General features: G+C 46.6%; 1 protein-coding gene across 1 annotated transcript in view; it reads right to left on the reverse strand.

Annotated features, from left to right (window-relative positions):
- CDR2L (cerebellar degeneration related protein 2 like) overlaps positions 1-17364 on the reverse strand; it is a 149500-nt gene that overhangs the window by 109733 nt on the left and 22403 nt on the right. Inside the window, exon 2 of the mRNA XM_069654844.1 lies at positions 13-125. Coding sequence (XP_069510945.1) covers positions 13-125 — 113 coding nt within the window. The remainder of the gene's footprint in view (positions 1-12; positions 126-17364) is intronic.

The raw sequence follows: 17364 nt of genomic DNA on the forward strand, positions 1-17364 counted from the left end.
TTGCCTTCTTACCTCTATCTCTTGCACCTGCTCCTCACTAGTTGCATACATTTGCTGCAGGGAATCCTCCAGCTCCTTGTTTCGCTCCAGCAGGGTTTTTCCAAGCTCAGCCGCCAGGTGCAGATCTGCAAAATCAAAGCAAGTTACCGAAGGCGACACTGTCCTAAATCACCAGCTGCAGGTTGGACCATATAAGAAACACTGCCCAAACCTTAGAAACAAGTAGATAGCCAGAAACAAATATAGACACTCAACTGAATGATTTATAGATCAAGCAGCTTTCTGCTGCCTGGAGTTGCATACTCAGCAGGGCAAGTCAGCCAACCGCCTCAGCAGCCGAAATCAAGGGCATTGAGTGCTAACAAAAGCCCAGGTGGTCAGAAATTATCTGAAATGTGCCGGGAAGGGAAATCAGAATGGTCCCCAAATCCATTGCTCTATCCCACCCCTCTGACAGGCTTAATTGTAACATTATTCTCTTATTGCAGTTCAGCTGGAAGGGCGATTCTCTCGAGTTAGCTTTCCATGAAGGAGGCCTCCTCTCAACACACATCTTGAAATGTCCTGTCGCTGACGTGTTGTTTGGGTAAGAGGGCTATCGTCTGCTACGGGAAGTACAGATCAGGGCATTCTCTCTTGCCTTGCACCTGGCATTGAATGAATGGGGGAGACCTGGCAGAGAGGGGTCGAGGAGGGGTCTTGCCAGGCTTGATTTGACTGATTTAGGGAATGCATATAGTGCCTCATTACCTCGAGAGGTCTCGGAGTACTGGCAATTCTGGTTGTCAGGTAAGAAGGATCGTTACTGGAGCTTTTGACCAGACAATCAGACAACTGGCTTGTCAATTCATCAGTCACTCAAAGAAACGTGACATCGTATGCATGCCCATAGGGTTGGGGTGCAGTTATGGACTCCAATAGGATTCAGGGGCTCTGGCTCTCATCGGAACCAAAACACTCCTTGAATTGATGAGAAATTGAAAGAACTGATGGCAGTATGGATGGCACTGATAGAATTCCTTCCACTTCTTCAGAACCAGGAGGTTCTGGTCAGGACAGACGGTGTGGTAGTGATGCAAGGGGGCAACAGACCATCTCTTGTGTCTAAGGCTTGGCATTCTGGGTGGAACAAGATCAGGCGATTTAGAGCAAAGGGTCCGAGAACGTAGAGGCAGATGCCCTGAGCAGGACCTGTTCCTCCTCCCAGCATCTATACATGCCATGTCTGGTCTTTCTCAGGATTTGTCCGAGGTTTGGGTACCATCAGATAGACCTATTAGCCTCCATGGACAATACCCAACTTACAGGTCAATGCTTCCCAATCATGGGGCATAGATGCCTTGTTCACTCCCTTTGACGAAGCCCCTTCAATATACCTTCCCCAATTTTCGTTGTCCCCAGGGTTCTGGAAAGGGCAAGAAGGAAGAAACATCACAGAGGCACTGGTACGGACCCTGACAAGAGTGGTTCTCTCTGTTGATGACGATGGCTGTGACACCTCCTGCCCCCCACGGGCAACCCTCTTTCCATCTCTGACAAATTCTTACATTTGAAGGGAAAGCACTTCCCCCAGAGAGTGCTTCGGCTTGCGGTCTGGAAATTGGGGAGAAGGGCTTACAGGGACAGGGAATTATTAAACAAAGACTGAAGTCAAGTCGAAATGTGCATTCAACCGCCACAGTGACGCGTCCTGCTGCGCTCATGTGAGTGCATTTGCTCTCAGCAAGGAGTGATCCCAGTACAGGGTTCAGTCGCCAACATGCTACAGTTTCTTCCGGTGGTGCTTTTCTTTGGGACTGGCAGCTTCTTCCCTAGGCATCCGGGACACAGCTATTAGGGTATTCAGGGAAGCGTGGGCTAGCATGCAGGCGGCATGCCCATTGGTGGCTCGTCTCCTGAAGACCCCTGTTCAAGCCTTTTTTTACCACCTTGAGAATTGCCAGAGGTTCTGCATTATTTAACTCTGCCTCCCTAGAAGCACTTGGAGGGAGCTGACTGTTCGTGTATTGTCGAAACAAGGTGATTTTGTAGCTGAAACAACATCAACTACTACTGGGGAATTAGGAGCTCTATCATGAAGGGAGCCTTTCCTTATTGTCAAGCCTGAAGCACTCATTCAGTGCCCTGACCAGGGTTTCACTCTGAAGATGTGCACTTCCTCCTAGTGCAAGGATCTGATGAGGAGAAGGGATGTGGTGCTGGTGCCCAGATCTTACTGGTGGTCACCATTACTGCTCCTCATCACAGTCCTTTTGTCCCAACCACCCTCCCCCCACCCCCAGATGATGTTGACACTTTGCGTGGGGCTGGCATAACTGGGCGACAAATTAGGATGTCTGCTGAGAGGAGGCCTGCTTTATAGTGAGATAAGAAGGGAAGAGCCTCACCCCGGCTGAGCTGCAGAGGGTGACTACTCAAAGCCTATTGAGAGGTGGCACTCACCTCATACAGCAAGGACTGTGACGAGGATGAGCAGGACTAGGACTTGAACTAGAATAAGCAGTTATTGAAGTTCTCCCTCACAACACATAGTAAGGGAAATACAAACAGGACAGACACTTAAACCCTCTTCCCCAAGAAGTCTAGGCACAATTATGCAAAAAGGGTATGAACCTGGGCATTACTATTGCCGAGATACAGGAACCAACCCCGAGTCTGAGTGACAAAGTTTACCAGGCTCTGTAACCCGATTGGCTAAAGTCGCAGAACCGCCATTTAGGAGCCAAAGACACAAGAACGTTTTATTCAACGAGAGCTGGCCAGGAACCCTGACCTAGGATGCCTGGACACCTGAACCCATGGCATCAGGATCTCACAACAGACATGGTGCCCATCTTACAAAATATTTTCCAGTTCGACGCCCCTCTCGGTGGCACAGGTTTGAACTTGCTAATCAAAAAGTCTTCATCAAAACCCCACAGGTGTCTCAAATGTTTTCTGCTGCCGCTGAGATCTGAAGTGTCCGGCAATATTGAAATGACAGACTACGGAGTAAGTTAACGTGTTATTTATTTAATATAGCATCTACATATAAACATTAGGGAGGAGGGAGGTCGCACGTCCTTCAATCCAGCTGGTAGCCGTTACTCTTCCAACAGCCCGCCGCATTCCATCTCGCCCCGTCATCTCGATGACACGCTCCCAGCTTCTCATGCTGCTTCTCGTGCCTCTCATTCTACTCGTGCTCTATGCCGTAGAATGGATATTACACATCTCCCTTCCTTTATATACAACAATAAAAAGACACTGAAATTGTTGACAATAGCTTATATGCAACGTATGTACAACTTCACACAAAGTCCTCCATTCTTCTGGGTTTCCGAATTGTTCTCCCACTTCTGGATCTGCATGACAGCTCACTGATGCGACTGGGCAAGGAAATTACATCAGCTTTGTTGGATCTCACCACACACACCTTCTTAATCCCACATACAACATCCTGATTTTTTTCATTTCTTATTTCTCTTTGATCCACATTCTTTCTTTCCTTTTGCTTCATCATTGTACTACTGTTACCACCATTGGAATCTTTATTGTCACCACATATCCATACTCTCTCCACATTCCAGATCCTGCCATCCTCAGTTCTGACAGAATGTTTACTTGCTTCCAACACTCTGATGGGTTTGGACCATTTACAGGGACCTTCTCTGAGTACTGGGGGTAAATTAATTCTTACCATTTTTCCTACCACAGTACTTTTATCATACTTGCCCCTAGGTCTTTTCTCATCATAAACTCCTTTGTTTCTCAATTGTGTATTTCTTATATTTTCACAAACCACCCCAAAATCTTTGTTGACTCTATTGTTCTCACTGCTTAACCACATAGGTGCTAATTTGGTGTGCGCCTTTCTACCCCTACTTAACTCAAACGGGGAAATACCTGTAGTCGAATGGGGAGTGAATCGATGTGCAACGATTCTCTCCTTAACTGCTCTTTCCCAATCCATGCCATTAGACCATGCCAATCTAATGGTCTGTTTTAACACTTTGTTAAAGCGCTCCACAGTACCATTTGCCTGGGGATGATAAATGGCACTCCTTTTATGTACTATAGAATATTTTTCGCAAAATTCTTTCATTTCTTTAGACCTAAATTGAGTACCATTATCTGTCAAAATGCTACTCGGGTAACCTTCCCTTTCACATATTTCTGATAAGAATTTGATCACTATATTACTTGTGATTTTTGTTGCAATAAGTATCTCAACCCACCTAGTGAGAAGATCAATTATTACTAAACAATATTTTTGTACACCAGCACTGCATACTGGGCCTAACACATCCATTCCCACATCCTTCCATGCCTTATCCGGTATTTCAGTTACCACCATAGTTTGTTTTACTCCCACACAACCTTTATCATTATTGTTGCAAAGGATACAATCCCTAATGTGTCTCTCAATTTGCAGGTCACATCCTGGCCACCAGTAGTCATTTCTTATTCGTCGTTTGGTTTTCACCATCCCTTGATGTCCCTCATGACCTAATTCCATGACTCTTCTTCTCAGGCCGATAGGCGGGATTATCTTGTCTCCTCTCATAACTATGTCTCCGTGTATATGTAATTCCTCAGCAATAGGCCAGTATTCTGAAAGATTAGCTTTCTCAAACAACGCCTTGTTCCATGAAGTTTGGCTGCATATCAAACCTTTAAGATTGTTCATATCACTGTCACTTTTTATGGCATCACCCCATTCCATCTTTGAAATAGAAGTGGACTCAATATTGAGAACATTTTCATTATCATCATCCTCATCTGTAATTTCTGATGTACTAGTCAAACGTGACAAACAATCAGCTGTAATGTTTTTTGCACCTGGTACATATTTTACCACACAATTATATTCCTGAAGTAGTATCACCCATCTTCTTATCCTGTTGGATACTTTGTCCAATCCTTTGGACATAATAACCTGAACCAACGGTTTGTGATCAGTCCGAAATTCCACTTCACGTCCCCAAATAAAGCTTCTGAACTTTTCTGCCGACCACTTAATTGCCAAAGCTTCTTTCTCTATTGCTGCATACGATTTTTCAGCACCCCTAAGAATTCTTGAAGCAAATGCAATTACCATCTCACGTCCTTCATGTTCCTGAGTAACGACAGCTCCTAATCCAACATTGCTGGCATCTGTGGTGATTATGACTTTCTTATCACTAATGAAATTTTTTAACGCTGGAGCCTTATCAATTGCATTTTTGATAAATTCAAATTCTTCCTCACATTCATTGTCCCAAACAAAATTCTTCTTCTTATTGGCTTCACGCAAAGGAACCGTATGTACAGCAAAATCGCGAACAATTTTCTTTCCTACTAAAGTTGCTTGGATTGTTTTTCTGGTTACCTTTGTTTTTCCCTTTGTCTTGTGATGATTGATGCGACCTATTGTACTCTTTCTTTTTTATCCTGGAGTTGGTCACCATAGCTATGGATTCCTTTTCATCAACATTCTCATATGTTAATTTTGCATGTTTAAGACTGCCTGCTTCTATTTTGACGGATTTCATCTTGTTCTCAAGTTCTTTCACACATTCCTCAGTGTGCTCCACTTCTTTCGCTACCCTAAGTACCACATCTAATGAAGGATCATTTTCTGACCATAATTTCTCTCTTACTTTAGTACTTCTGCATTCCAACATAAATTGGTCTCTTAGCCTTTCATCTAATTGTTCATTGAAGTTACAAGTTTTGGCAAGTTTACGCAAAGCAGTCACATATTTTTCAACACTTTCTCCCTCCTCCTGTGTTCTTTTACCAAACTTGTACCTCTCTAGAATAATACTCACTTTTTTTTCATAGTGTTTATTTATTTTCTTTACTGTGCGTTCATACTCATTAATATTCACATCTTCCTCAGCAGTAAGTTCTGGTAACGATTCATATTTTTCTTGACCAGCAGGTCCTAAACAATGCAACAATAATGATTTTCTCTTGTCAACACTGCAATTTGGTCCACACACTACACTTGCATAGTGTTCAAAAGATCGTATCCATCTTTTCCACGGAATGATGGGTTCATCTGTATCAGGCATAAACAATGCTGGAGGAGGCACACTGCTAAATGCCATAACAGCCTACTGTTTATGATGTTTAATCTCTTACAAATGGTGTGGATTGATATATTGTTATTATTCTTTAAAAAATTGTGACATAAGTATTACTTTGAAATTCGTGTTGTTTCCTTACATTAATACGTGTATTGAGTAAGATTAACACTCCACTCATGACAAGTCCAACCAGCCTGCATCATTTTCCTTTCATAATGCCGTTTGGTTTATGCAGGCACAATGATGCGTATGTCCCTTTAAGACTTTAGTCATTCACACGCATGCGTGTGGAAATCCAGGAAGTAATTGGACGTAACGAACTGTACTGAACGGAGAGAACCTGAAGTCACGGCAGCCCACGCCCATGAATATATACTGTATATATCTTATCTATCGACGTTACCGTTTGACAATTCGGGCCGCTGCGACGCTCGGGCAAGAGCGGAGCGGCCTATGATGTCAGCTGTATAGTGAAGCACAGCATCCTCGTCGCCATCTGAAGTGTCCGGCAATATTGAAATGACAGACTACGGAGTAAGTTAACGTGTTATTTATTTAATATAGCATCTACATATAAACATTAGGGAGGAGGGAGGTCGCACGTCCTTCAATCCAGCTGGTAGCCGTTACTCTTCCAACAGCCCGCCGCATTCCATCTCGCCCCGTCATCTCGATGACACGCTCCCAGCTTCTCATGCTGCTTCTCGTGCCTCTCATTCTACTCGTGCTCTATGCCGTAGAATGGATATTACACAACCATGCCATATTTCATTTATGTTTGTTTCTTGTAAGGCCCATGCAAGTGGAAGATTGCTTCAGAGTGAAGATCTAAAACCCTTAATCTAAAGGCTCCAGCATCCCACATAATCCAGGACACAAAAGGAGCGCACGAGCGAGTACTACTGGTGTCATCTGGTTCTTTCAAATGACTGGTTTTGCAGACCTTCTGATCTCAGTTGGCTTGTCACCCCCAGTGCTAAGTTTGTGCAGATAGGCGAAGTGTGTGAAATAAAAGTGACCGCAGGTGCAAGTTTTGGACGAGACTTAACAGTGCATCGCCACTTCAATCTACTTAATTACTTCCAGTGTACGTACCCCCACCCTCCTCGATTGGATCCAGACTTCACCATGCAGCCACTCTACAGACCTCATCTTCGTGGACTTGGCCCCTGCCTGGACCAAGGGAGGGATGTCTGGTGAGTAATTAGGCATCCGGTAATATTATCTGTATACATATAGTCGCCGGGAAAGGGCACTTGTGACTTTATATATGGTGACCATATATATGGGGTCAAAGGGAGAGAGGGTTGCGGGGGTGTCCCCGGCTCCCCCTGAACAAAAAAAAGGTTTGGTGGTTGCAGGGTGTCCCCCGCATGTTCTATGTGGCTAATGTTCCTACAAACCACAGCCATTTTTGGCCGACATTTTTGTCAGACGCCATTTTTACAGGGACGTTTTCACATGGAAACAGCAATTATTGTGAGCCGGTGGGGATGAACCTGGCATTCTGGTTCCTCAAGCTGTCCTGTAGGTGCTTCCGGCCGGGCCTGCCCAGGGCAGCGCTGGGTGTCTTCCAAAACGGCTCATGGGCACAGGCCACGGGTAGTGTCCACAAAACACCACATCTAAGCCATTCTACCACCGCTCACCCGGGCACAGGCGCTTGGAGTGGAATGAGGGGCGCAGCCTTCACGTTATGCAATTTGTGTCCTATTTCTAAATATGTTTCCCTCCTCAGAGTGGGTCCAAGAAAGACACTGTTTATTGTAGATTCTGATTGATTGCATTTTACCAAATCAAATAAGGTGCATGGTGTGTGCATTGACCTGCGTGTTTCCAAACGCAGAATGGTCACACGCTGCTATGTGCATTACTGAATTAATTCTTCCTGACTAACAGATGGAATGAATGGAGTCTATTGGCAGCTTGCCAGGTGCAGAACGAGCGAGGATACTGTAAGGTGGGGTCACACTCAGATCCAACAGGACAATCTTGAGGACATCAAATGTAACTGCAAACCGTCCACTTAGCTGGGTGTCTACTGCAGCACTGTCCGTATACAACACAACACGTTTTAATCAGCCCTTCAATCATTAAGGCAAATAGGCTCTCGTAATGCCTGCCCCAGACCCGGCGGGGAGTTGGGGTGGGGTGAATTTTCTCCCAGTTAATCAGGAGGCTCCGAACATGGACTTTACCTCATGGTAAAGCCCCTGTTCCGAGCCTCCTCAGAAGCGGGCTGCGGGAGGCTGCCATTTTTCCCGCTGGGATTCTGGTAAGTGCACCCCCATGCGTCCCCATGCCCCAGCCCCAATTTCCACATTCCTCACTCACCCCCACCCTACCCCCACTTACCTTGCGCTTCCCTGTCCGCCGCCGCGAGCACTCGCTGTTCCCAGCGCATCTCCGTCATGGTAATAGCCGCCATAGAAAGGGAGAAGGGAGTATGTGTAGTTCCCTTTTCCCTAATCAATGGAAGCCATCTTTTTTTTATCGTTTTTTTCCCCAATTTGAGAAATGGCAAACACACGTTTCTCAACTTAGAAAAAAAACAGCAATTAGAATCCCGGTACTCCTCGAGTTCAGGGTTCATGTAATGTCCTGGGGCTATCGTTAAGGGCCTCCCTTCGCTATTGTCTGTAACATAGGCGCTGGGGCATTAACTGAGCCGGTTATGCCCCCGTCCCGGCGCTGGTTTATTGCTTGATTATGGCCACCAAGACAGTACTATTCGGGATAAAGTTTGTCCCCCACGTATTGCAATCCAATTTGTTAGAGCACTGACATTCTGCACGTCCGGGGTTGTTTATGCAATAAAAGGTGGAGGGAGGCAGGGAGGGCTGTGAATGCACTTTAGGCTGTGCTAATAACAGGTGGAGGCAGGTAGGGCTGTGAATGCACTTTGGGCTGTGCCAATAACAGGTGGAGGCAGGGGGGCGGCAAATGCACTTTAGGCTGTGCCATTAACAGGTGGAGGTAGGGAGGGCTGTGAATGCACTTTAGGCTGTGCCAATAACAGGTGGAGGCAGGGGGGCGGCAAATGCCGGCGGTGCCAATAACAGGTGGAGGCAGGGAGGGCTGTGAATGCACTTTAGGCTGTGCCAATAACAGGTGGAGACAGGGGGCAGCAAATGCACTTTAGGCTGTGCCAATAACAGGAGGAGGCAGGGAGGGCTGTGAATGCACTTTGGGCTGTGCCAATAACAGGTGGAGGCAGGTAGGGCTGTGAATGCACTTTGGGCTGTGCCAATAATAGGTGGAGGCAGGGAGGGCTGTGAATGCACTTTGGGCTGTGCCAATAACAGGTGGAGGCAGGTAGGGCTGTGAATGCACTTTGGGCTGTGACAATAACAGGTGGAGGCAGGTAGGGCTGTGAATGCACTTTGGGCTGTGCCAATAATAGGTGGAAGCAGGTAGGGGTGTGAATGCACTCTGGGCTGTGCCAATAACAGGTGGAGGCAGGGGGGGTGGCGAATGCACTTTAGGCTGTGCCAATAACAGGTGAAGGCAGGGAGGGCTGTGAATACACTTTAGGCTGTGCCAATATAACAGGTGGAGGCAAGGGGGGCTGCAAATGCACTTTGGGCTGTGCACATAACAGGTGGAGGCATGGGGGCTGTGAATGCACTTTAGGCTGTGCCAATATAACAGGTGGAGGCAGGGAGGGCTGCAAATGTACTTTAGGCTGTACCAATATAACAGGTGGAGGCAGGGAGGGCTGTGAAAGCACTTTAGGCTGTGTCAATAACATGTGGAGGCAGGGAGGGCTCTGAATGCACTTTAGGTTGTGCCAATATAACAGATGGAGGCAAAGGGGGGGGGCTGCAAATGCACTTTGGGCTTGCCAATAACAGGTGGAGGTGGGGGGGCTGCAAATGCACTTTAGGCTGTGCAGGAAGTGAGGGCTCGCTACAGAGCCATGTGTGCAGGAGCTGGGGCTATGCATAAGTGCAGCACATACTGCGTAAAGGAGATTCTCTAAAAGGAGTCAATCTTTGCACAAAGAATGGGGTTCTCCACCCACAACAGGGCAGGTGGAGGGAAAGAAACTGGCTGAAACTATAGCGCAGAAAGCCCACGGTTTATTTTCAATAATCACAATAACTGACCCCCGCCACGAAGAAGCATCAGGGGAAATCCCAGCCTGGCCTCACCTGATTTTGGTGATGCATCCAAAGAAAGTGAATCAATCACATTCAACTTAACCACATCACTGAACATGAAACATGTATGTTATGCCATTGCATTAACACTTACACTGACCACACCATGTGAAGAAAAAGACACACAGCCACAACTGAATGCATGTGGCGTTTAACTGTGTGTAAGCCTGCACACTATCCAAAAGACATTGTCCAACAAAATCTCCCTCCTCCAAAATAAAATAGTTCACAAAAAGCTGAACCTTCCTGACCGAGGCACCTATGAGAGAACCCAAGACTACACTTCCAAACCCGCCCAGCGTTTTAAATTTGCCCAAGTCACCTCCCAAGAGGTTGAAGATATCATAGCCTCGTTCAAGCCTTTGAGATGCCAGGGAGCCATCTGCCCGGCCCCCATAACCAAAGAAGCTGCCAGAAACCTGGCACCATTCATTACCACACTTATCAATGCCTCATTTCAAACATGCACTGTCCCTCCTAACTTACCACTCTTAAAAATAAAAAAAAACTCATTGGACCCTAGTATCCCGACTAATTATAGACCTATTACTACAGTCCCTTTTCTATTGAAGATTATAGACAAAGCAGCCTACCTCCAGATACAATCATACCTGGAGACCAACAACCTCCTAGGGCTCCGGCAGTCTGGATTCAGACTGAAGCTGCTTTGATTGACCTGAAGAACCAAATTGATGAACTTAAAGACAATGGAAAACTTGCCCTCTTACTCTTACTAGACCTATCAGCCGCATTTGATTTAGTTGCTCATAAAGTGCTATGTAAGCATCTGTCCACAGCGGCCCATTTCTCCCAGGAAGCAACACCCTGGATTCAATCCTTTCTGAATAATAAATCAATGATTGTCTTCTCACCTTCTGCCTCAGCAGACCCTACACCAATAACATGTGGAGTACCGCAAGGATCCTGTGTTTCACCGACGATGTACAATGTCTTCCCCAAACCACTGTCGATGACCTTGACTATCTTGGTGTCACATACACAAATTACGCGGATGACACCCAGATCCTCAAACCACTAACTGGAGACTATGTCATGGACCTAGCCCTAGTTAACAAAATCGATTTTATCATTCAGGCTTGGATGGCCTCTCATGGCCTGTGCCTGAATGATGATAAGACTGAGCTCTTGCTCCTTGGAGCATCGGCCAACCTTAATAAACTCAGCAATCACTACCTATCATTTAACATCGACAGTATTGACATTAAAGTGGCAAAGGAGGTAAAAACGTTAGGCTTCTACCGAGACTCTACACTAAAACTGTGCAAGCAAGTTAACGCTATGGCCTCCGCAACAGCACACACCTGTAAGCTGATACATGCCTGTAAACCTTTCTTATCCACAGAGAGTTGCATCACCCTAGCGACAGCGCTAATTCTCTCAAAACTCGATTATTGCAATTTACCTAGGTGCCAGCAAATACATTGTCAACAAACTTTAAATACTACAAAATAATGCACTTAGAATGGCACTAAGTATTCCCAGAAGACAACATATTTTGGATTCCAGGCAGAACAACAACTGGCTCTCAATTAAGGACAGAATTCAGCTTAAAACTTTCTCCCTCGCCCACAAACCTAACCGATTCAGCCCCCAAAAACCTAATGGAGAAAATTGTCCAAAAATCGTCAACTCGCCCGACGAGGACAGCAAACTCTTTCGGACTAAAAGTCCCCAGATTTAAACTGAAAAAAAGCAGGGTGCAGCAGCTTTCCTGTTATGGCCGTCCAGCTATGGAACTCCTTACCTTCAACCTTAAGAGCAGACCAGTCCTTCCTTAGCTTTAGGAAAAGTACCAAAGGTTGGCTATTCACAAAGGACTCATAATGATCTCTAGGATGCCGAACAATGTCCTATCACCTCAAAACACTGTTGTATATATGTAAACTGCATCTTTGTACCTACCGTATGTATTATGTTGTTTATTCTCTCATTTATTAATGGAATACTATGACTGCAACTATTCCTTTGTGCAACCTATAAACTTAAAATTACCTGTAACGTGCCCAGATACCTCTGGGTTTTGTGCGCTGTATAAATAAACAAACAACTGGTCTAAGGGGAAGGGTTTTGCCTCAAAGGGTAAAACAGTGGAAAATGATATTCTGGACCAGGTCTGGGTGGGTGGTGCCACGTTCAGGGCATTCACGAGGCGAGGTGAGATCGTATGCTCAAGGGTATTTTGGAAAGGATGCTTGGGGTGTTGCTTATAACAGGGGGACAACCCCACTACTCCCTAGGCAAGAGTGTGTATGAAAATCTGTAGTGTATGCACTGAAAGGGAGGAGGGGGGATTGGAAACTGTGGGAAAATGAAATAAATGTGGCATTAGCTGCCCCTAATTGTGGCATTTTACCAAAGGGGTGTTTTGGCTCGAGTACGGACCAGGCATTACTCTGTATGCAGCCGCAGATTCCTTTACTGAAGATACTGACCATCGTCAAGACTACACGAAAGAGGCCTAGTAGAGGATGGTAAGTGCTGCACCTTTTGGGACGAAGGCAGGTGACCCGGCCCATTAGCCTTGGTCACGCTATAGAGTCGAACAGTTCTAGACTGAGCTATTCTAGGGCCGAAAGCCGAGTTAAGCACAGTGGCGATGCGGTGGTGGGATTTAAGTGGTTGGGGAAAGACGTAGCTATTGACCAGGGCACGATGGTGGTGGGCAGAATGATTAAACTATGTCTCTGGAAGAACAATGTTAAGCGGGGTGGCTGAAAGAAATGAGCTTGCTAGGCAGCCATGAAAGAGTCATGTTGTAAGTTAGAGGTGGACGGGAAACATAATTAAATGCGGGGTGCGTTCCTGATATCTAGAGGGCCTCGGGATCGATCTTGATGTTCGGTCCTGAAGGTCTGATGGTGTGGCCTTTGTGAGCCCCACCATCCGATAAGCTACTACCTTTCACAGCCACCCCAGCACCTCCCTCCCCAGTACATTGGTTTGGTTCCCACATGCCTTTTGTGCAGGTGCATGAACTCTTTCTGGGAGCAGAAGGCACATACACTCCATTACAGCCCTGAACCTCAATCCAAGTAGTGTCAGATGGGCCCAGTCCATAAGGTGGGCGAGCATATGGTGCTGACTCAGAACGCCTTACTTTGCATTGCATGCATTGCATTCCGCAACCTTGTAGTGTCAATATAGATGCAAGCGTTTATTGTTTGTTCTTTAAATGTGTTCTTCATGGTTGTGTAGCATTCCTAAAAGGAATACAAATAATATTAACAAATCAGGTCCCTTCCAAGATGCACATGTCTAGGGGGGGCTACACAAGGTAAAACTGTGATTATTCAAAGCAAGTTGCAGAATACACAAATCCACGAAAAACCAAGCAGCTTTCCAGGTGCGACGGTTTTAATACTAACTTGAATTAAAACCACAGTGCTTATGTGCAACAGCTTTTCAACAGAGTTCAGTATCAGGAGAAGGGCGGGGCCTTCCCTTGAGCAGGAGAATGCTGGAATGGCTGGTTTATAGAGCCAACCGCAGACTGAGAATTCATATGGCTGGGGGGCAGTCCAGCTGGAGATCAGGCATGTCCACAGGTGGCAAAAGTGAACCAACTATTTTCCATCTGGCCTGCACTACTCGTGGAGAAGGTGAGATTCCCCTCACCCTGCAGAGTGCCCCCAAACGACCGGATGAACTACCTGCAGGCCAGGACGGACCCCAAGCTCGCTGAAATCTTATCTGCTGCTCCTCCACTCTACCAGCATTGCATCCTTTATCCATTTGTCACCACATCCTCTGCCACTGCACCCACCAGTGATGGAATGCACACTGCCTGTGGTGGGAACAGCCTGATCTGGAATGCCGTCAATTTGAGACTTCTTCATGAAGCACACAGCAGCACAGGGGACCACTCACTCACAGGCCAAGTCAATCACATCTACCTGCCGACGCAGCACAGGGGACCACTCACTCACAGGCCAAGTCAATCACATCTACTTGCCGACGCAGCACAGGGGACCACTCACAGTCCAAGTCAATCACATCTGCTTGTCGCTGCAGCACAGGGAACCACTCACAGGTCAGGTCAATCACATCTGCTTGCCACGGCAGCACAAGGGACCACTCACAGGTCAAGTCAATCACATCTACTTGCCGCCACAGCACAAGGGACCACTCACAGGCCGAATCAATCAATCACATCTACTTGCCAAAACAACACAAGGGGCCCCTCACAGGCCAAGTCAATAGCATCTACCTGCCACAGCCTAGCCTATTATGCCTTATACCAGTCTGTGCCGCTGGAAGAAATTTTGGGCCTGGGGGAGAGAACCCCCTGCGCTTTCCCATTATTGGCCCAGACTCAACCTTTTAAGAGGATTAAGCTCTCTCGCCCTCAACGTTCCCAAAGAGTGCATTCCATAACTGCACAAAATATGTTCAGAATTGGCCTGTAACATCCGGTTCTGTGCCTCATGTGTCACGCTGCAGGTGCAGAAAACACAAAGCAGGTTTCTCAACCTGGGCGTGGCTTAAATAGTCTCTGGGTATCCCAGGTGTCTCTGGGCTGAACCACACCCAAAACACTAGACTGCACATGCAGTTCTGGGAACAAAAATATGTGGGGGCATCCATCTTGTCCCCATCAATGCGCTACAAGTCCAATCCACAATGTTATCCTATGGGAGTGAGTGAGTCTGGTGCCACAAGTGCCAAGTCTGACTCCAAGTGGGTCTTTGGAGGGATGGAGAGGCCACTGAGGGCCATGTAGGTGATTGTGGCCTGGCTCCAGCCTGACATCTTGGAGGGCTGGGGACATGAGGGGCAGGAATCATGACAACGGGTCAGGCAGAATCAGCCAGTTGACAATAACCATGCACACCTGACGGCCCTTTACTTTCCCTACAGGGATAAAAGGCGGAGCACGAAAGCACACTTCGAGCAAGGCAGAGCACATGAGGAAACAGCTACACTTAACCGGCAGTTCAAATGGAGGAGGAAGGTGGCGAGACCTGGAGGGACGACGAAGGGGAAACTGCCCTTGCCCTTTTCAAATCAGAACCGCGTAGCCTCTGAAAGGGAAATCATAGGCCCGGGAGTTACAGCTGCCGTGTGGAGGAACAGATGTCAATGGTGCAAGGGGGCCTCCCGCATTGATAACACAGGCGGGGAGGCACGCTGGCTACTGTGGTACCGTCCTTGACTCCAGAAGCAAGACCAGCCAATGGGCTCAGCACAATCGTTTAGTCGGAGGAACCTGATAGCAAACCGAACTGTATTGAGGCCAAGGTTGCAAGTGGCAACATTAGATGAACGCAATAACTTGAGAACAAAAGACTTGTATGCGCTTGTACTTTTGGGAAACCCCTGTTGAGGGCCAGCTGCAGATGGGTCAGGCACCGCAGGAGTGCTCATTCGAGGGACTCTCGCTGGCCCCTTTTGTGTTGTAACTGCAAGTACCAGAAGACCCTACGAAAAGGCGACGTGAGGTGTCAGAGTGGTCCTACAAGGGTCACACCAAATCCCTTCTACACTCGAAAGTCTCTGACGCATTGCCAAAAGAGAGCTAGGGGAAGGGAACCCCACTTTCTGAGAAGGTTATGAATATTGTAGAATAAGGCAAGTGTGAACCCGACATAGGGATGCTGAAAGAAAGTAAGGAAAAGGGATCTATGCTTTCTGATGAGATGAAGCAAATCATGAACTGTATTAGGAACTCATGAACTGTGTTAAAGCTGGCTATGTGAACCCGATGGAGGGATGCCAAAGAGAAAGCGAATGAGAGTGAATCCTGCATTGTGAGAAAGTAAAGTGAAAATGTTGTCGACAAGAGTGAACCCGGTTGAGGGTTGTCCACAGTGAGAAGTTGTTTAAAAAGACATTAAGGCTCTTTAATATTGCAAGCTGCATTTGAAAGCCCATAGTGAACCCGATGGAGGGAGCCCAAGTTGCAAGAAGGATCCGACCCCTGGTGGAGGGGGATACGAGGGGCGAAGTAGCAATCGCCCAAGGTGCAAGATTACTGAAGGAACTTCTGTTTGTTGATTGTTTTGATCCATTAGGCCTTCTAAGGCAAGAGACTTTTCAGATAAGAGACTTGGCCTTTGAAGGTTCTGGTATCGTTGAACTGGAATTGTGAGCCTCGTGCTGGAGAGGCCCAGGAGTGTCCTGTGCTCAGAAGTCCTGCCTTGTCCCATTGCTAAAAACATGGGATAGGAGACCCAGCCATAGCATCCTGACTTATCATTTTGAGAACACTTCTTTAGTTTTTTGGTGAACATTATCCCACACTCTTTTTGGAAGTTAGCGGTAAGGTTTGGCAATAGGTTATTTTTAGTATAGGCACTTTTTATTTTGACAAGACGCCACTAGGACTGCCTAATTATTATTTGATGGTTGTAGCTTGCTCCCATCTTAGATTTAGGTTTAGATTAGGCGTTTATCTCACCCATTATGCAGTTCAATAAACACCCTTGAACTGTGATCACTTGCGTCTGTCTTTACTGTTACCACCAGGAGTTCCTTACACCATGTACCCATCTACCCAACACTGGTTAGGCACCCCCTCAGGCGGGCCTCTGTACAGCTGTACAAGGTCCCCAATACTCCCATACAATACTCCCATACAATTCTCCCATACAATACTCCCATACAATTCTCCCATACAATTCTCCCATACACTTCGCACAAGTAGTGATTTGTTAGCACATCTGATTACAAGAAAAATACAGCAGCCTGCTGACAAAGGCCTTTAACCCACCATTAACAACTTGCATGTAAAAGGTTTTTTTTCGTGAAAAATGTATTAACTAAACACGAAAAGCAAGGGACTTAAGAAGGTCTGGAGGAATCCAGACCCGTCAAACCTGCAGAACAGGACCAGATCCAACACCTGTACCAGCAAAGAGAAAGAGAAAAGAGGCAGGGGGGAAGTCAGACACTCTGCCAAGAGCACTTTCACCCATTCTCACACGCTCCAGCAAGTCAAGGAAAAGCCTGCACACAAAGGAAGTGTTGGAGAATGTGCTACAAATGTCTAGAGGTTGAGCAACGTGTGTGCGCCCAGCCCGAGGAGGATGTAGTGCCGTCTCTCTGCAATAGCCTCGGCAGGAAATGAACACACAAACACACACACACAGTGTGTATACCTATGATCACAGCATGCTTTATTTCTGCGT

Source organism: Ambystoma mexicanum, chromosome 3q (genome assembly GCF_040938575.1).
Source record: "Ambystoma mexicanum isolate Mex_15411 chromosome 3q, UKY_AmexF1_1, whole genome shotgun sequence".
NCBI lineage: Eukaryota > Metazoa > Chordata > Amphibia > Caudata > Ambystomatidae > Ambystoma > Ambystoma mexicanum.